The 20,752-nt window shown below is 55.1% G+C and overlaps 2 protein-coding genes across 2 annotated transcripts; both read left to right on the top strand.

Moving 5' to 3' along the window:
- The first annotated feature begins 9,011 nt into the window (after nt 1–9,011).
- LOC140263767 (PHD finger protein 7-like) lies at nt 9,012–11,958 on the top strand. Its single transcript, XM_072358930.1, has 10 exons — nt 9,012–9,066; nt 9,319–9,410; nt 9,498–9,599; nt 9,824–9,948; nt 10,130–10,292; nt 10,384–10,490; nt 10,691–10,804; nt 10,956–11,074; nt 11,216–11,276; nt 11,550–11,958. The coding sequence occupies exons 1-10, from the start codon at nt 9,012–9,014 to the stop codon at nt 11,956–11,958; spliced, it is 1,347 nt and encodes a 448-aa protein (XP_072215031.1).
- Nucleotides 11,959–15,995: 4,037 nt separating this feature from the next.
- On the top strand, nt 15,996–18,942 carry LOC140263768 (PHD finger protein 7-like). Its single transcript, XM_072358931.1, has 10 exons — nt 15,996–16,050; nt 16,303–16,394; nt 16,482–16,583; nt 16,808–16,932; nt 17,114–17,276; nt 17,368–17,474; nt 17,675–17,788; nt 17,940–18,058; nt 18,200–18,260; nt 18,534–18,942. The coding sequence occupies exons 1-10, from the start codon at nt 15,996–15,998 to the stop codon at nt 18,940–18,942; spliced, it is 1,347 nt and encodes a 448-aa protein (XP_072215032.1).
- Nucleotides 18,943–20,752: the final 1,810 nt, after the last annotated feature.

Here is a 20,752-nt window from a genome sequence, read left to right as displayed (position 1 = left end):
CCCAGGCGGCAGAGAAAGTCAACCTTGAAGAGAGTCCACGTGTGTTAACTTCATCCTTCCGTGGACCAGCCCGGGCACAAAGCCGCCCCCGGGCCCAACATCAGAGAAGACATCCCCACAACCAGCCCCAAAGACAGCACGGAAACAACCGTGTCCCATCCCATCCCCCCCCCCCGATTTTTATGATTCCCCCAAAAAATAATAATAATAATAAATAAACCCTTAACATTCTCCCCACATCTTGGCTTCATTGTTCTCTGCTTTGTCCTGGGGTGGGGAGTGTTAGGAGCTGAGACCACGAGGCTGTCTTCTCCCCAGCGCCTTCCCAGATGTTTGCCACGGAGTTATCTTTAGGTCCATCTGCGTCTGTGACGGGGTTGAAAAAGGGGGAAAAGTGGTGGTGACGGAGGTGCCTCGATGGTTTACAGGCCAGTTCAGGCCGTTTCCGTGACCAACGGGGAAAGGGGACCCACAGACCCACACCCTGGGGAAGGGGAAAGGGGAAAAGGAGGGAGGGGTAGGGAGGTGGGAGATGGGCCTGAAAACAAAACGGTGGTGTGGAGAGGGTCTGTGTAAGTGTGGAGAGTGTTTGTGCAGAGTGGCTCCGTGAGAAAGGACATGATGAGATTCCATTAGTTAAATTGTAAGAGAAGGTATGTGGCTAGTGGCAACAATGAGGAGATATCAGGATGTGAAAGACAGGATATGTAGCTAAGGACAAAATATGTAGCGAGAAACAAGGACGGCCTAAAGGGAAAAACAAAATGTGTAGCAATGTGTAGGCATAGCTATGAAGAAAAGTAACCATAAGACTAACCATAAAGGTCAAATGAAGTAATGTATAACCCACCAATCTTGAGCTTTACTTTTGCAATATGTATGAGCTTATTACTGACTGTATAAACAAGATGCTGTTACACCTAATAAACTGAGGCCTGCTGACCATGATATATGAGGCACGTCTCCCGCGGTCATTTCCAACAAATGGCGCCCGAACAGGGACCATCTTCTTCCTCTAAGTAAGAAGAAGACGAAATCCTTGCCAGGGAAAAAGGAAGTTGCCACGGTTGGGACTGCGATGGGTTCGGGTCCTTAAGCAGCGAGGACGACGAAAGAGCCGAATTAAAGCTCCGCGTCTCAGGCGACCACGACAGGTGGGCTTGACCGATACGTGCTGCCGAAGCCTGGAAGGCTGCAACGGTACCGACGTGAGTAAATATGGACAGGCAAGCAGCATATAATTTGTTCTCCGCTTTTCTAAGTAGGAGACACTTTAAAGGTATAGACATAGGAAAGGAACTCCCCAAGTTATTAGCGTACGGATATACTAAAGGGTTATTTCAGAATCCGCTTTTGGTGCATGATCTTACTGAGCAGGGAATGATAGTAGGGGAGAAAAAGGCTAAAAAATGCGGAAAGTGGTGGCGTGTGTTTATGTGTGTGTGGATGAGTGTGTGGATGAGTGTGGTTTATAATGAGTTGTTGCGATATCAGGCAGAAAAGAAAGCGACAGAGCAAGCTAGTGTTGTGCAGGGGAGGAATAAGAATTATAGTGAGTGGTCAGATTGCCCGATGCCCCCTGCTGTGTCCACCGTAAATTTGCCGCCGGCTGCCGAGCCTGCGTTGCCAGTGGCTCCGGAGCTGAGTGCCCCGTCTCCGCCTCTCGGCACGTCTGTGTCGGACGAGCCGCCTGCATCCACCATGGCGCTACAGCCGGCCCCCTCGACCCCCCTTAGCAATGAGCCGCTCCCTGGGGCAGGGACTGACCTAGCGGAGGCCGTCGCGCGGGAGCGGAGGGGGGGCTGGGCTGCGCTGGCGGGGGCTTGTTTAGAGGCAGGGGACGGTGAGGCGTTGGAAGCTGTGCAACAGATGGCATTTCCGGTGGTGTATGCACCTAATCCTGCAGGCGGGATACAGGCTGCTATCACTGCTTTAGATTGGAAATTGTTGTCACAATTGTGGTCTACGGTCAGTCAGTTTGGAGTAAAAAGCGAGTCAGCGAGACAGATGTTGGATTATATCTGGAGTACTCAAGTTTTGTTGCCATCAGATTGTCGGGCTATAGCTAGGCTGTTTAATGCTTATTGGGAAGAGATGTGCCAACAGAGCACGGCGATAGTTAGGCAGCCTGGAGATCCCTTGTATAATGTAACCGTTGAAGAACTTTTAGGGGTGGGTCCTTTCATCCGGACGGGGGCCCAGGCTTTATTAGGGCCAGTTAAATGTAGGGAGTCAATGTATCTGGCCAGACAGGTTATGGATAAGATCAAGGCACCAGGTGGGCTACCGTCTTATATGGGGATCCATCAGGGAAGAAATGAGGATTTTGGAGCGTTTATAGATAAGGTAGCTGGAGCCATAGAGAAGGCTGGAGTACCAGAATACATGAAGGAAAGAATGCTGAAACAGTGTGCACTTCAAAACTGTAACGCTACAGCTCGTGGCATTCTAAATACATTGAGGAGTAATTGGACAATAGAGGAGGTGTTAGACAGATTATCGAGTGTGCCCACAGGGGCTCAGGCTTTCATAGTTAAGGCTATTAAGGAGGTAGGGGCAGGATTAAAGGCACAGGCTGAGGCTTCTCAGAATCAAGTGTTAGCTGCCCTTGCAGCCCTCCAAGCTGCAGTTTCTATAAGCCCCCGCTCGCAGAACAGCTCCCGCATGAAGTGCTACCGTTGTGGAAATACAGGACACATCCGTCGCGACTGCCAAGCCGCCGGTGTATGGTGCCAGAACTGCCGCTCGGACAACCACAACACCGTCAGCTGCCGACGCTGGTCGAGAAACCTCCAGCCCAGCGCAAGAAAGAGCAGAGGCCGCGCTCGGACACAAGCGGCCGTTACCAGCCAACTGCCGCCTTCCGCCCCGCCCACGTCACTCGTCGGGACGCTGCCTCTCTCTGCCGCAGCTATGACTCCTGCGTCTGCGTCTCTGCAGCCCGCGTGTAACGAGGTTAAAGACACGGACGGATCAAAAACTGTGTTACGAATGATCCTCTCTCCTATGCAACACACTGTGTTTATGACTGAATACCAGCTACATAATTTGACTGATATCCCCCTTGCTACTAATGCTTTACGTTCACATGTTCCAACACCCAATGCTGTTACTGTATTTACAGGTGGCTCCAGCAAGGCGCACCAAGCAGAGGTTCTCTGGCGTGCGACTGCTACACGATGGCAATCAGACGTACATGTTGTTGATGGATCACCTCAAGTTGCAGAACTCGCTGCAGTAGTTCGAGCTTTTCAAATTTTTTCAGAACAGAAGCTTAATATAATAACTGACTCTTTGTATGTTGCAGGTATCATTCAACGGATCCAAGAATCCTTTCTTAAGGAAGTTAATAAGGTTTTGTTTGTACAGCTCAAGCAAGTTTTGCATTATGACACTCAATCGCATACTACATTGCCTTGTCCTTTAACTGAGGGCAACTGCAAGGCTGATCGAGCCACAGTCGCTCTTGCTGCTCCTCAATTATTTGAGCAAGCACGACTCCCCCATCAAATTTTCCATCATAACAGGAGAGCCTTACAAAAACAGCTCCAACTGACAGTGGATCAGGACCGTAACATTACTCTAACATGCCCAGACTGCCAGGTGATTGCCCCTTTGCCTCAAATTGGGACAAATCCACGTAACACAGCACCTCTTCAACTGTGGCAGACAGATGTCACTCACATTCCTGAATTTGGCTGTCTAAAATATGCACATGTAACGATAGATACTCACTCTTCTTACATATTTGCCACAGCACATACAAGTGAAAACAGTCACAATGCCCGTAAACACTGGTTATCAGCTTATGCTGCTATAGGAATCCCACAAATTACAAAAACAGATAATGGGCCTGCATATACCTCTAAGGCCATTCAAACTTTCCTCCAAGATGGGGCTGTTGAACATACTACAGCCATTGCTCGTTCTCCCACTGGACAAGCTATCACTAATCACGTTTATCAAATATTGAAATCCATTCTTGTTATTATTAAACAAAAAAGTGGGAATATGGGAGACACACTACAAGAAATATTATGCAAGGTTTTGCTTGTTTTGCTTGTGCTGAATTTTTTGAATCATGTTCGTACAGATACAGCTTATGTGGATCATTCTTTTGAAGCTTCCCCAGTGCTCAAGGAACAGCCTATGGTTAATGTTTGGAATATGGCCGCAGGACTTTGGGACTGTCCCCTACCACTGACAACTTGGGGTTGTGAATATGATCATATTTCCACAGAGACTGGCCTTACGTGGGTTCCAGCATGATATGCTCAGTCTCATTTGAAGGCAGAAAATAGCATCCAGCCTTTATAGTAACTGTAATTGTGTGTTTCTTACTTAGTGGTATTGCTTTGTAACTTGCTGTGTTAGAGATAATATTAGTAATAGTTTGACATAATGTGTGATTTTCTGTTTTACCAATGCAGTCTCAAGAATTAGAGAGTTTAAGGCATTAGCTAGGATGTGTGCTTCTTCTATTTTTAGTAATAGTTCAAATGTGTATTAAACAGGATTAATTAGCTTCTCTTAATTTGCAAGGACAAAACCTGGAAAGGAATCCCAGGCAAAGGGATGATCCTGTATCGTAAAATGGTTACCTCTCTTACATCCAACTAATTGGGATTTTAAAATATAACCATGCATCATTTGAGACAAAGGCACACGCTAATAGAACTAAATTTGATACTTGGTTTCCAAGCAGGTGTTCCACTTGGCCTCTATATCACGCACTGGCCACGCGGATATGGTGTACAACTGGAAGAAATCCTTCAGACCCTGAATGCAGGAGAGAATCTGGGGTGGGTGAGAGAGGAAAGGTGCACTTTGAAGCAGGGGACGCCCTGCTGGCACCACCTGTCGCATTCACCACAAACAGTTTCTCAAGGGTCAGTAAGTAATAATGCCCCTAGTGATATTCTAGTACATTTGTCCTCTAAAGTTGGTTCTATTTGATATGCTACTTCGTAAATTGCATGATCATTAATCAATTATTAGCCCAGCTATCTCAGTCGGTAGAGCATGGTTATGAGCATCCTAAAAGTATTTATTGCACAAATCTTAGTGGTCATTAAAATTCAATATATCAGAGTATATGAAAATTGAAGATTTTTTAACTGGTTACAGATTAACACAATGGGACCCTCACGGATTTATTTCCAGGTTGCAGAAACTTAGGTTGCAGTACAAACATGTTTGTTCTTTTTAGTAGGTTTAACAGTAATGTTGTTATGTTGTATTTACTAATGAGAATGATCGACTCAAAATACAATGCCTTCTTAGTTGCCCAAAAAGAAAATGGGGGAAGTGTGGAGAGGGTCTGTGTAAGTGTGGAGAGTGTTTGTGCAGAGTGGCTCCGTGAGAAAGGACATGATGAGATTCCATTAGTTAAATTGTAAGAGAAGGTATGTGGCTAGTGGCAACAATGAGGAGATATCAGGATGTGAAAGACAGGATATGTAGCTAAGGACAAAATATGTAGCGAGAAACAAGGACGGCCTAAAGGGAAAAACAAAATGTGTAGCAATGTGTAGGCATAGCTATGAAGAAAAGTAACCATAAGACTAACCATAAAGGTCAAATGAAGTAATGTATAACCCACCAATCTTGAGCTTTACTTTTGCAATATGTATGAGCTTATTACTGACTGTATAAACAAGACGCTGTTACACCTAATAAACTGAGGCCTGCTGACCATGATATATGAGGCACGACTCCCGCGGTCATTTCCAACACGGTGGCAGCAATCTGAGGAGGAAAGTCTATTTCCTAAAGATGATATCGGAATGCAAGGTAACACAATGTAACACTTGATGCAACCCTTGACTGCCCAGCTTGGCTGCTTCAGAGCCACCCCAGCCAGAACAGCAGCGACTGACTGCAAGGTACAGGCAGCGGGGTTTCGGTCCGTTCCTTTTCCGGGGGAACCCCACGCCAACAGAGCAGCCCGACAGTTCTCGTGAGAGCGGCTGATGTGGGTCGGCATTGCCGGGGCGATGGAACTGCATCCGCACCCCTTGCCTTAGGAAATCCTACGGGAGGGCCTCAATGCACTGCTGCCCACCAGGTGCGGCGCGGAGAAGGCAGCGTGTGTGCAGCACCCACAGCATACTGCAGCAGCAGGTGTGCTATCGTGTGCAGCAGGGTGCAGAAGCACTGTCCCTCCTCACTGCAGAGACCGGCTGACCAAGCCGCAGTCTCCGAGACCACAGATCTTCTTCCAGGCTGTGTAGCCTGGGAAGAATATAGGAACACTTTTTTGTACTCATCACTGGTGAGGCTGCAGCTCTAGTACTGTGTCCAGTCTTGGGCCCATCAGTGCAAGTAAGACATTGAGGCCCTGGATCATGTTCAAAGAAGGGCAACAAAGCTGGTGAGAGGTCTGGAGCACAGGCCATATGAGGAGAGGCTGAAGGAGATGGGAATGTTCAGCCTGGAGAAGAGGAGGCTCAGGGGAGACCATATTGCTGTAAATTCCTGAAGGGAGGTTGTAGTGAGCTGGGGATTGGCCTCTTCTCTCGTGTCATTAATGATTGGACTAGAGGCAATGGCCTCAAGCTGCGGCAGGGGAGATTCAGGCTGGACATTAGGAAATGTTACTTCAATGAAAGGGTGGTCAGGCACTGGAATGGACTGCCCAGGGAGGTGGTGGAGCTACCGACCATGGGGGTGTTCAAGGAACGACTGGATGTTGTGTTGAGGGACATGGTTTAGTGGGAGCTATTGGTGATAGGTGAACGGTTGGACTGGGTGATCTTTTAGGTCTTTTCCAACCTTGGTGATGCTGTGATTCAATGATCGGTAGACCTGAACTTGGTAAGGCATGCGAAAAATAACAGGAAGGAGTTCCACAGGTACATGGGCAGGTGGAGACAGACCAAGGAGAGTGTTTCCCCTCTGATAAATGAGAACAGAGAAGGGGCTTTTTCAGACATGGAGAAAGCTGCAATGCTCAGTAAGTGCTTTGCCTCACTCTTCAGTGGTGGCCAGGCTCCTCATATCCACCAGGACCCTGAGCCTCCCTCCGGGTGTGGGTGAGAGGGGCAGATTCCATCCTGCTGTGACAACGGAACAAGTCTGAGGGGTCCTCATGAAACTGAACGTGTATAAGTCCATGGGGCCAGATGATATCCATCCTCGGGTTCTGAGAGAGATGGCTGATGTAGTTGCCAAGCCGCTCTCCATCAGATTTGAAAAGTCATGGCTGTCGGCTAAAAATCTCTGGTGGCTGGGAAAAGAGAAACGTTACTCCCATTTTTAAGAAAGGGAGAAAGCATGAACCAGGGAACTACAGGCCAGTGAGCCCCGCCTCTGTGCCTGGGAAGATCACGGAGCAGATCCTCCTGGTAACCCCATCAAGGCACGTAGGAGACAAAGAGGTGATGCGAGAGAGCCAGCGTGGCTTCACCAAGGGCAGATCTTGCCTGACCACTCTGGTGGCCTTCTGTGATGGAGGGATGGCAGTCGGTGGATGGGGGAAGGATGATGGATGTCATCTTCCTAGAATTCTGCAAAGCTTTTGACATGGTCCCTCACCACATCCTTCTCTCTAAATTGTAGAGGTGTGCTTTTGAAAGATGGACTGTTCAGTGGATTAAGAACTGGTTGGATGGTCGCAACCACAGGGTTTTGATCTGGGTGGAAGTCAGTCACAAGCGGTGTCCCCCGAGAGCTGTTCTCAGGACCGGTGCCCTTCCCCATCTTTATCGATGACACAGACGATGGAATCAAGCGCACCCTCAGCAAGTCTGCAGACCATGCCAAGCTGAGCAGTGTCACCAGTACGCTGGAGGGAAGGGAAGCCACCCAGACGGACCTGGACAGGCTGGAGCAGTGGGCTCACGTGAACCACAAAAGGTTCAACACGGCCAAATGCAAGCCGTTGCACTTGGGTCGGGGCAATCCCAGGTATTTATACAGACTGGAGGAGGATCTCCTTGAGAGCAGCCCTGCAGAGAAGCACTTGCTCGGATAGGAAAGGATCACAAAACCCACGCAGCCTCAAGTGCGTGCCATGGGAGCGCTGCCACCCAGGTCAGGTTAGAACAGGGTCCTGTCCAACCGGGCCTGGACTGCCTGCAGGAATGGGTACCCACAGCTTCTCTGGGCAGCCGTGCCAGGGCCTCAGCGCCCTCCGAGCGAGGAATTCCCTCTTGCAGTTCACCTGACCTCCTCTTAGGTCAAAACCATTCACAGGTCTGTGCAGTAACTGTGTGTTACCCACATCAAATTAATTTAATTGCAAGATCAAAACAGTAGCCTGGGAACAGCAGTTGCTGATGGATCGGATGCTTACTAACTACTTTGGCCAGGTTAAATATGGCGGAATCTTCAGGAATGTAAGTTATCCGCACGTTCCCCAGGAAGATTACCAAGTTTTAAATGTGTAGTTTAAGATTTTGATTCCCAGTATTAAATGTTTATTACAGGTCAATGTGTTCCATACAAAAAGTTAAAAAATAGAACTGCAGAGGCAGACTAGGTTGTTTTCAACTATCATGTCCAAGCAGCAGTTATTTTAATTTGGGCAAAAGACAATAATGCCACTGTGAGCTTCTGTGCTCCCGACGTGCAGATATCTTGAGTGTCTTCCTGCCAGTGATGCCGTTCCCCCTTGTCCTGTGGCCATCAGAGCCTGGGAAGTCGGTCAGCACACGCACTAGAAATGCCGGCTGCGCTGTTGACCCGCAGGCCTTTCCTAGACTCTCTGCTGTGCCGTCCCAGCACGGGCGCGGTGCGGAAGGCCTGAGGGAGGCCATCCTTGCTCCCCAAGGATGCTGTCAGCACCGGGCCCCTGGCTCCGCACTACCCACAGGAGCCACCGCCCTCCTGCGTGTGTGCCGCGCCCTCAGCCCCGTGAGGTGGTGACCGTGATGTCACAGTGGTGGCAGGGAGCGGCCATTGTGACCCGCGGGGCCGGGAGCAGAGCTAAGGCTGCTGGGCTGGGGCCGAGCTCAGTGCGGCCTGGTGAGGTGTGGAGAGAGCACTGACTCTCTTGTTTCTCGCCAAAGATGCCGAGCGTGTTCCAAGGGAACGAGGAGGAGGCCTCCAACTCTGGGGAGCCAGGTGAGAGCACCGTATCCCTGCATGCAGCTCCCCACTGCTGGGCAGGGGGCTGCTGGGGCTCTGCCTGTAGCTGGGAGGGGGGGAAGGGGCGAGCAGGGGCTCCCCAGCGCCACGGACAGGCAGGCCCCCTCTGCTCGGGCCCAGCCAAGCTATGGCTGACTACTGGCACCACTAGGCCTGCAATGCCCCAGGGACAGCCGGCCCTGCCAGGTGCTCACCGCTGCTCACGGTTGCTCTCTCCTTCCTCTGCAGAGTGCGTGCTGTGCCGCAGGACACGGGTTAACCCGGACACCTGCGGGCAGATGTTTGCCACCGGTGGGCTCTGTGCCCACCAGTTCTGCTTGGTAAGTTTGCTCAAGGCCTCGGGCTCCTGCCAGGGATGCTCCCTGCCTTCCTGGCCTCACGAGATCACACTCTTTTCTCTCCTACAGTTCTTTGCTGATGGCCTTTTGGAATGGAGAAGCCCAATGGGAGGAATTTTTGGCTTCTCCCTTCATGCCGTCCAGCATGCAGTCCAGCTGGCAGACCAGAAGGTGGGTTCCTGAACTGAACGGGGAGCTTGGTGTTGGCAGAGGCTCACACCGGCTTTGCCTGGGCCCAAACAAAGTGATCGCGGCCTTTCCAACCGGCTCTGGGACAAAGTCCCACCACAGCAGACCAGCCTCTGTGGTGGGACTCTGCGCCCTGCCCGGAGAAGTGGGGTCAGCCACGGAGGCCCCGAGCCCTCCACTGATGGGGACTGGTCTGCTCTTTGCAGCACTGCTTTGTCTGCGGCGAGAGGGGAGCTACCATCAGCTGCGCGCAGACAGGCTGTGAGCGCAGCTTCCATCTGCCCTGCGCCGAGGACGGGGAGTGCGTCACCCAGTATTTTGGGCAGCACCGGTAAGGGCTGGCAGCAGCAGCCAAGCTGCCGTCCCTCCCTGTTCCTCCCGGGGAGGTACCTGCAGCAACACCTCCCAGCATCCTGCCAGAGCCAGAGCCCAGGCCTGGAGCTCTCTCCTGGTCCTCTGCCCTGCTTACAGCACTTCTCACCGTGCCCATCCCTTTCTGTCCTCCTGCCCAGGTCCTTCTGCTGGGAGCATCGCCCTCGACAGGCAGCGGAGGCAGCTCCATCTCAGAACAACATCTGTGTCATCTGCCTGGAGCCCGTGGGGGACAGCACGTCCTACCACACCATGATGTGCCCGGTGTGCAAACAGGCCTGGTTCCACCGGGGCTGCATCAGGGTAGGAGCCCTCCCCTCGCCCTTTGGGCACGACCAGTGCTCAGCAGCACCCAGCCCCGCTCACGCTCACGCTGCTTGTGCTTCTCCTGCAGAAACATGCCTTACACGCTGCCACCATGCGCTTCTTCTGCCCCGTCTGTGGAGGAAGAACGCAGTTCAGATCCCAAATGACCACGCTGGGGATCCAGATCCCAGTCAGGTTGGTGTCCTTCTGCCCGGCTCTGCAGACACTCGGGCACAGGAGCTGTGCCAGCCCCGGCAGGCCCAGTCCCTTGCCTTCCTGAGAGCATTGGTCTCGGCTTCATGGAGAAGCTGAGAATGAGCTCAAGGCGGATGCCCTGGATCTGCCTTACGCCTGGGGCACTGGGGACTCATCACATTCCCTCTCTTCTCTGGCAGACGACCATCCTGGTGGGACGATGAGGACTACCAGCCGCTGCGAGAGAGGCACAGGCGGTGTGATGCCAAGATGTGCATCTACCTCGGAGGCAGGGAGAGAGCACAGGAAGCGGGGTGAGTGACCTCCGCAGTCCTCTGCGGCTCTGCGTGGGATCTCAGCCTCAGCACAGGCTGGGGGAGCAAGGATTGAGTGCCAGAGCCGTGCCGGCTGCTCCCCGCCTTGGCTTGCTTTGTCCTCACAGCCACAACCCCTTTGCTTCCGCAGGCGCTGGCAGCTGCTGCTCTGCAGCTCCTGTGGCTCAGAAGGCACGCACCGGAACTGCACCTTCTGGGCCACCAGCGGCAACAGCTGGGAGTGCGACACCTGCGCTGCTGCGGGCACCGGTAAGAGGCAAAGAGCCGCGTGCCTCGGGACGGGTGCTCACGGTGGCCTTGCCACAGTCTCTCTGCCCCATGGGGGATGGCAGCCCGTCCTGCCCTGGGGCTGCATGTTCATCCTGCTGAGCTTCCTGTCTCTCCTTACAGCTTCCCGCACCAACTCTGAGCCGGACAGCTCCACCACTTCCAGCCGGGAGGTACCACTGCCGTCCCACATCATTACAGGACCTGAAACCGTCAGCTCCGGTCCTGCTAGGCGGGCAGCGTCCAGCCCACCCTGCAGCTCCCAGCCGCCTGAGCTCAGCGTCCAGCCCAGAGCGCCGGCGACTGAGCAGACTGCCACCCGCTCCCGTCCATCTGAGGAGCGGGACGCCTCTCAGCAGCGCCGAGGACGCGGCGGCAGGAGACGGGCACCAGCTGCAGGTGCCGAGACCTGCTCCCAGAGCCCCAGCAGACGGGGGCCAGCGCGGGCCTGCAGAAGATCGTCGGTACCCGCGCCCACAGAGCGTCCCAGGCGGAGGGGGACCGGCCGCACGAGGAGCCGCTCCCCATTGCAAGGCCGTGCCTCGGGCTCCCGGGCTCGGCCCCAGAGACGTCGCGGAGGGAGCCGTACGACGGCCCGAGGTGCTCGGAGCAGCACCCGCACCTCGGCCACGCCAGCACCGTCCAGGTCCTCGAGGGCTTCCCCGCTGCCTGCACGCCGGAGACCATCCAGGCAGCGAAGGCGGGCGAACACTCGAAGCCGATCCCCAGTGGGGCGTCGGGCTTCAGCTTCCCGCAGCCGGCCCCGAGGAGGCCGTGGCAGCCGGTCCAGGCAGCGGAGAACGGCCCGGACACGAAGCCGCTCCCGGCCAAACCAGCGGAGAAGACGTCCCCGCAGACGGTGCTGAAGGCAGCGCAGTAGCAGCCGTGTCCCAACCCCACATGACGGCTGCGGTCTCGAGCGGCAAATCCACCTCGGAGAGAGACCACCCAGACGAGCTTCGCTCTTCAGCGGACCAGCCCGGGCACAAAGCCGCTCCCGGGCAAACCACCGGAGAAGACATCCCCAAAGCTAGACCCAGAGGTGGCACCGAAGCAGCCGTGTCCCATCCCCACGTGATGGCTGCTGTCCCAGGCGGCAGAGAAAGTCAACCTTGAAGAGAGTCCACGTGTGTTAACTTCATCCTTCCGTGGACCAGCCCGGGCACAAAGCCGCCCCCGGGCCCAACATCAGAGAAGACATCCCCACAACCAGCCCCAAAGACAGCACGGAAACAACCGTGTCCCATCCCATCCCCCCCCCCCCGATTTTTATGATTCCCCCAAAAAATAATAATAATAATAAATAAACCCTTAACATTCTCCCCACATCTTGGCTTCATTGTTCTCTGCTTTGTCCTGGGGTGGGGAGTGTTAGGAGCCGAGACCACGGGGCTGTCTTCTCCCCAGCGCCTTCCCAGATGTTTGCCACGGAGTTATCTTTAGGTCCATCTGCGTCTGTGATGGGGGTGAAAAAGGGGGAAAAGTGGTGGTGACGGAGGTGCCTCGATGGTTTACAGGCCAGTTCAGGCCGTTTCCGTGACCAACGGGGAAGGGGGACCCACAGACCCACACCCTGGGGAAGGGGAAAGGGGAAAAGGAGGGAGGGGTAGGGAGGTGGGAGATGGGCCTGAAAACAAAACGGTGGCAGCAATCTGAGGAGGAAAGTCTATTTCCTAAAGATGATATCGGAATGCAAGGTAACACAATGTAACACTTGATGCAACCCTTGACTGCCCAGCTTGGCTGCTTCAGAGCCACCCCAGCCAGAACAGCAGCGACTGACTGCAAGGTACAGGCAGCGGGGTTTCGGTCCGTTCCTTTTCCGGGGGAACCCCACGCCAACAGAGCAGCCCGACAGTTCTCGTGAGAGCGGCTGATGTGGGTCGGCATTGCCGGGGCGATGGAACTGCATCCGCACCCCTTGCCTTAGGAAATCCTACGGGAGGGCCTCAATGCACTGCTGCCCACCAGGTGCGGCGCGGAGAAGGCAGCGTGTGTGCAGCACCCACAGCATACTGCAGCAGCAGGTGTGCTATCGTGTGCAGCAGGGTGCAGAAGCACTGTCCCTCCTCACTGCAGAGACCGGCTGACCAAGCCGCAGTCTCCGAGACCACAGATCTTCTTCCAGGCTGTGTAGCCTGGGAAGAATATAGGAACACTTTTTTGTACTCATCACTGGTGAGGCTGCAGCTCTAGTACTGTGTCCAGTCTTGGGCCCATCAGTGCAAGTAAGACATTGAGGCCCTGGATCATGTTCAAAGAAGGGCAACAAAGCTGGTGAGAGGTCTGGAGCACAGGCCATATGAGGAGAGGCTGAAGGAGATGGGAATGTTCAGCCTGGAGAAGAGGAGGCTCAGGGGAGACCATATTGCTGTAAATTCCTGAAGGGAGGTTGTAGTGAGCTGGGGATTGGCCTCTTCTCTCGTGTCATTAATGATTGGACTAGAGGCAATGGCCTCAAGCTGCGGCAGGGGAGATTCAGGCTGGACATTAGGAAATGTTACTTCAATGAAAGGGTGGTCAGGCACTGGAATGGACTGCCCAGGGAGGTGGTGGAGCTACCGACCATGGGGGTGTTCAAGGAACGACTGGATGTTGTGTTGAGGGACATGGTTTAGTGGGAGCTATTGGTGATAGGTGAACGGTTGGACTGGGTGATCTTTTAGGTCTTTTCCAACCTTGGTGATGCTGTGATTCAATGATCGGTAGACCTGAACTTGGTAAGGCATGCGAAAAATAACAGGAAGGAGTTCCACAGGTACATGGGCAGGTGGAGACAGACCAAGGAGAGTGTTTCCCCTCTGATAAATGAGAACAGAGAAGGGGCTTTTTCAGACATGGAGAAAGCTGCAATGCTCAGTAAGTGCTTTGCCTCACTCTTCACTGGTGGCCAGGCTCCTCATATCCACCAGGACCCTGAGCCTCCCTCCGGGTGTGGGTGAGAGGGGCAGATTCCATCCTGCTGTGACAACGGAACAAGTCTGAGGGGTCCTCATGAAACTGAACGTGTATAAGTCCATGGGGCCAGATGATATCCATCCTCGGGTTCTGAGAGAGATGGCTGATGTAGAATCCAAGCCGCTCTCCATCAGATTTGAAAAGTCATGGCTGTCGGCTAAAAATCTCTGGTGGCTGGGAAAAGAGAAACGTTACTCCCATTTTTAAGAAAGGGAGAAAGCATGAACCAGGGAACTACAGGCCAGTGAGCCCCGCCTCTGTGCCTGGGAAGATCACGGAGCAGATCCTCCTGGTAACCCCATCAAGGCACGTAGGAGACAAAGAGGTGATGCGAGAGAGCCAGCGTGGCTTCACCAAGGGCAGATCTTGCCTGACCACTCTGGTGGCCTTCTGTGATGGAGGGATGGCAGTCGGTGGATGGGGGAAGGGTGATGGATGTCATCTTCCTAGAATTCTGCAAAGCTTTTGACATGGTCCCTCACCACATCCTTCTCTCTAAATTGTAGAGGTGTGCTTTTGAAAGATGGACTGTTCAGTGGATTAAGAACTGGTTGGATGGTCGCAACCACAGGGTTTTGATCTGGGTGGAAGTCAGTCACAAGCGGTGTCCCCCGAGAGCTGTTCTCAGGACCGGTGCCCTTCCCCATCTTTATCGATGACACAGACGATGGAATCAAGCGCACCCTCAGCAAGTCTGCAGACCATGCCAAGCTGAGCAGTGTCACCAGTACGCTGGAGGGAAGGGAAGCCACCCAGACGGACCTGGACAGGCTGGAGCAGTGGGCTCACGTGAACCACAAAAGGTTCAACACGGCCAAATGCAAGCCGTTGCACTTGGGTCTGTATTTATACAGACTGGAGGAGGATCTCCTTGAGAGCAGCCCTGCAGAGAAGCACTTGCTCGGATAGGAAAGGATCACAAAACCCACGCAGCCTCAAGTGCGTGCCATGGGAGCGCTGCCACCCAGGTCAGGTTAGAACAGGGTCCTGTCCAACCGGGCCTGGACTGCCTGCAGGAATGGGTACCCACAGCTTCTCTGGGCAGCCGTGCCAGGGCCTCAGCGCCCTCCGAGCGAGGAATTCCCTCTTGCAGTTCACCTGACCTCCTCTTAGGTCAAAACCATTCACAGGTCTGTGCAGTAACTGTGTGTTACCCACATCAAATTAATTTAATTGCAAGATCAAAACAGTAGCCTGGGAACAGCAGTTGCTGATGGATCTGATGCTTACTAACTACTTTGGCCAGGTTAAATATGGCGGAATCTTCAGGAATGTAAGTTATCCGCACGTTCCCCAGGAAGATTACCAAGTTTTAAATGTGTAGTTTAAGATTTTGATTCCCAGTATTAAATGTTTATTACAGGTCAATGTGTTCCATACAAAAAGTTAAAAAATAGAACTACAGAGGCAGACTAGGTTGTTTTCAACTATCATGTCCAAGCAGCAGTTATTTTAATTTGGGCAAAAGACAATAATGCCACTGTGAGCTTCTGTGCTCCCGACGTGCAGATATCTTGAGTGTCTTCCTGCCAGTGATGCTGTTCCCCCTTGTCCTGTGGCCATCAGAGCCTGGGAAGTCGGTCAGCACATGCACTAGAAATGCCGGCTGCGCTGTTGACCCGCAGGCCTTTCCTAGACTCTCTGCTGTGCCGTCCCAGCACGGGCGCGGTGCGGAAGGCCTGAGGGAGGCCATCCTTGCTCCCCAAGGATGCTGTCAGCACCGGGCCCCTGGCTCCGCACTACCCACAGGAGCCACCGCCCTCCTGCGTGTGTGCCGCGCCCTCAGCCCCGTGAGGTGGTGACCGTGATGTCACAGTGGTGGCAGGGAGCGGCCATTGTGACCCGCGGGGCCGGGAGCAGAGCTAAGGCTGCTGGGCTGGGGCCGAGCTCAGTGCGGCCTGGTGAGGTGTGGAGAGAGCACTGACTCTCTTGTTTCTCGCCAAAGATGCCGAGCGTGTTCCAAGGGAACGAGGAGGAGGCCTCCAACTCTGGGGAGCCAGGTGAGAGCACCGTATCCCTGCATGCAGCTCCCCACTGCTAGGCAGGGGGCTGCTGGGGCTCTGCCTGTAGCTGGGAGGGGGGGAAGGGGCGAGCAGGGGCTCCCCAGCGCCACGGACAGGCAGGGCCCCTCTGCTCGGGCCCAGCCAAGCTATGGCTGACTACTGGCACCACTAGGCCTGCAATGCCCCAGGGACAGCCGGCCCTGCCAGGTGCTCACCGCTGCTCACGGTTGCTCTCTCCTTCCTCTGCAGAGTGCGTGCTGTGCCGCAGGACACGGGTTAACCCGGACACCTGCGGGCAGATGTTTGCCACCGGTGGGCTCTGTGCCCACCAGTTCTGCTTGGTAAGTTCGCTCAAGGCCTCGGGCTCCTGCCAGGGATGCTCCCTGCCTTCCTGGCCTCACGAGATCACACTCTTTTCTCTCCTACAGTTCTTTGCTGATGGCCTTTTGGAATGGAGAAGCCCAATGGGAGGAATTTTTGGCTTCTCCCTTCATGCCGTCCAGCATGCAGTCCAGCTGGCAGACCAGAAGGTGGGTTCCTGAACTGAACGGGGAGCTTGGTGTTGGCAGAGGCTCACACCGGCTTTGCCTGGGCCCAAACAAAGTGATCGCGGCCTTTCCAACCGGCTCTGGGATAAAGTCCCACCACAGCAGACCAGCCTCTATGGTGGGACTCTGCGCCCTGCCCGGAGAAGTGGGGTCAGCCACGGAGGCCCCGAGCCCTCCACTGATGGGGACTGGTCTGCTCTTTGCAGCACTGCTTTGTCTGCGGCGAGAGGGGAGCTACCATCAGCTGCGCGCAGACAGGCTGTGAGCGCAGCTTCCATCTGCCCTGCGCCGAGGACGGGGAGTGCGTCACCCAGTATTTTGGGCAGCACCGGTAAGGGCTGGCAGCAGCAGCCAAGCTGCCGTCCCTCCCTGTTCCTCCCGGGGAGGTACCCGCAGCAACACCTCCCAGCATCCTGCCAGAGCCAGAGCCCAGGCCTGGAGCTCTCTCCTGGTCCTCTGCCCTGCTTACAGCACTTCTCACCGTGCCCATCCCTTTCTGTCCTCCTGCCCAGGTCCTTCTGCTGGGAGCATCGCCCTCGACAGGCAGCGGAGGCAGCTCCATCTCAGAACAACATCTGTGTCATCTGCCTGGAGCCCGTGGGGGACAGCACGTCCTACCACACCATGATGTGCCCAGTGTGCAAACAGGCCTGGTTCCACCGGGGCTGCATCAGGGTAGGAGCCCTCCCCTCGCCCTTTGGGCACGACCAGTGCTCAGCAGCACCCAGCCCCGCTCACGCTCACGCTGCTTGTGCTTCTCCTGCAGAAACATGCCTTACACGCTGCCACCATGCGCTTCTTCTGCCCCGTCTGTGGAGGAAGAACGCAGTTCAGATCCCAAATGACCACGCTGGGGATCCAGATCCCAGTCAGGTTGGTGTCCTTCTGCCCGGCTCTGCAGACACTCGGGCACAGGAGCTGTGCCAGCCCCGGCAGGCCCAGTCCCTTGCCTTCCTGAGAGCATTGGTCTCGGCTTCATGGAGAAGCTGAGAATGAGCTCAAGGCGGATGCCCTGGATCTGCCTTACGCCTGGGGCACTGGGGACTCATCACATTCCCTCTCTTCTCTGGCAGACGACCATCCTGGTGGGACGATGAGGACTACCAGCCGCTGCGAGAGAGGCACAGGCGGTGTGATGCCAAGATGTGCATCTACCTCGGAGGCAGGGAGAGGGCACAGGAAGCGGGGTGAGTGACCTCCGCAGTCCTCTGCGGCTCTGCGTGGGATCTCAGCCTCAGCACAGGCTGGGGGAGCAAGGATTGAGTGCCAGAGCCGTGCCGGCTGCTCCCCGCCTTGGCTTGCTTTGTCCTCACAGCCACAACCCCTTTGCTTCCGCAGGCGCTGGCAGCTGCTGCTCTGCAGCTCCTGTGGCTCAGAAGGCACGCACCGGAACTGCACCTTCTGGGCCACCAGCGGCAACAGCTGGGAGTGCGACACCTGCGCTGCTGCGGGCACCGGTAAGAGGCAAAGAGCCGCGTGCCTCGGGACGGGTGCTCACGGTGGCCTTGCCACAGTCTCTCTGCCCCATGGGGGATGGCAGCCCGTCCTGTCCTGGGGCTGCATGTTCATCCTGCTGAGCTTCCTGTCTCTCCTTACAGCTTCCCGCACCAACTCTGAGCCGGACAGCTCCACCACTTCCAGCCGGGAGGTACCACTGCCGTCCCACATCATTACAGGACCTGAAACCACCAGCTCCGGTCCTGCTAGGCGGGCAGCGTCCAGCCCACCCTGCAGCTCCCAGCCGCCTGAGCTCAGCGTCCAGCCCAGAGCGCCGGCGACTGAGCAGACTGCCACCCGCTCCCGTCCATCTGAGGAGCGGGACGCCTCTCAGCAGCGCCGAGGACGCGGCGGCAGGAGACGGGCACCAGCTGCAGGTGCCGAGACCTGCTCCCAGAGCCCCAGCAGACGGGGGCCAGCGCGGGCCTGCAGAAGATCGTCGGTACCCGCGCCCACAGAGCGTCCCAGGCGGAGGGGGACCGGCCGCACGAGGAGCCGCTCCCCATTGCAAGGCCGTGCCTCGGGCTCCCGGGCTCGGCCCCAGAGACGTCGCGGAGGGAGCCGTACGACGGCCCGAGGTGCTCGGAGCAGCACTCGCACCTCGGCCACGCCAGCACCGTCCAGGTCCTCGAGGGCTTCCCCGCTGCCTGCACGCCGGAGACCATCCAGGCAGCGAAGGCGGGCGAACACTCGAAGCCGATCCCCAGTGGGGCGTCGGGCTTCAGCTTCCCGCAGCCGGCCCCGAGGAGGCCGTGGCAGCCGGTCCAGGCAGCGGAGAACGGCCCGGACACGAAGCCGCTCCCGGGCAAACCAGCGGAGAAGACGTCCCCGCAGACGGTGCTGAAGGCAGCGCAGTAGCAGCCGTGTCCCAACCCCACATGACGGCTGCGGTCTCGAGCGGCAAATCCACCTCGGAGAGAGACCACCCAGACGAGCTTCGCTCTTCAGCGGACCAGCCCGGGCACAAAGCCGCTCCCGGGCAAACCACCGGAGAAGACATCCCCAAAGCTAGACCCAGAGGTGGCACCGAAGCAGCCGTGTCCCATCCCCACGTGATGGCTGCTGTCCCAGGCGGCAGAGAAAGTCAACCTTGAAGAGAGTCCACGTGTGTTAACTTCATCCTTCCGTGGACCAGCCCGGGCACAAAGCCGCCCCCGGGCCCAACATCAGAGAAGACATCCCCACAACCAGCCCCAAAGACAGCACGGAAACAACCGTGTCCCATCCCATCCCCCCCCCCCGATTTTTATGATTCCCCCAAAAAATAATAATAATAATAAATAAACCCTTAACATTCTCCCCACATCTTGGCTTCATTGTTCTCTGCTTTGTCCTGGGGTGGGGAGTGTTAGGAGCCGAGACCACGGGGCTGTCTTCTCCCCAGCGCCTTCCCAGATGTTTGCCACGGAGTTATCTTTAGGTCCATCTGCGTCTGTGATGGGGGTGAAAAAGGGGGAAAAGTGGTGGTGACGGAGGTGCCTCGATGGTTTACAGGCCAGTTCAGGCCGTTTCCGTGACCAACGGGGAAAGGGGACCCACAGACCCACACCCTGGGGAAGGGGAAAGGGGAAAAGGAGGGAGGGGTAGGGAGGTGGGAGACGGGCCTGAAAACAAAACGGTGGCAGCAATCTGAGGAGGAAAGTCAATTTCCTAAAGATGATATCGGAATGCAAGGTAACACAATGTAACACTTGGTGTAACCCTTGACTGCCCAGCTTGGCTGCTTCAGAGCCACCCCAGCCAGAACAGCAGCGACTGACTGCAAGGTACAGGGAGTGGGGTTTCGGTCTGTTCCTTTTCTGGGGGAACCCCACGCCAACAGAGCAGCCCGACAGTTCTCGTGAGAGCGGCTGATGTGAGTCGGCATTGCCGGGGCGATGGAACTGCATCCGCACCCCTTGCCTTAGGAAATCCTACGGGAGGGCCTCAATGCGCTGCTGCCCACCAGGTGCGGCGAGGAGAAGGCAGCGTGTGTGCAGCACCCACAGCATACTGCAGCAGCAGGTGTGCTATCGTGTGCAGCAGGGTGCAGAAGCGCTGTCCCTCCTCACTGCAGAGACCGGCTGACCAACCCGCAGTCTCCGAGACCGCAGATTTATTCTTCATTTAGCAATCTACACTTTCCTTCCAGAGTCCTTTTCAGGACTATGTAGCAGGCCTGAATGTTTAATGTGAGTGTATATGCATCCACGGGAATTTGAAAATAGCTTCCAGTATCCCAAGCCATTGGAAACATTTGCAGAAACACGTACCAAAACTTAGGTATGTACATGGAGGAAGTTTTAAGCTAAATTCATTTCTCAATTAACTTAAACTATACACCATGTAACAGATTAAGGATTGGGAACACAGTCTCCTGACAGTTCACAAATACAAAAAACCCACTGTCATACAGGACTGTGAATCAAAACTGTCACAGACATATGCTGTGAACTTCATACCTACAGAGAGTCAGGGCGTGAAATCTCCTAGAGGACCACCGCCTTTACGTAATGAACAAAGTCCTGATCATGATGGGGGCAGTGAGGCTATGGCAATCCTTTATGCCAGTGGATTTCCATCTCTGTGATTGAGGGCTGTCCTCAGAGGTCTGCCCTCCTTCAGCTAAGAAAGGACTGATTTTCACGAGCTCCTTCTTAAGATTCTCAAGAATC

The sequence above is a fragment of the Excalfactoria chinensis genome, chromosome Z, assembly GCF_039878825.1.
Source record: "Excalfactoria chinensis isolate bCotChi1 chromosome Z, bCotChi1.hap2, whole genome shotgun sequence".
NCBI classification, from domain to species: Eukaryota; Metazoa; Chordata; class Aves; order Galliformes; family Phasianidae; genus Excalfactoria; species Excalfactoria chinensis.
This window is presented reverse-complemented; position numbering and strand designations above follow the sequence as displayed.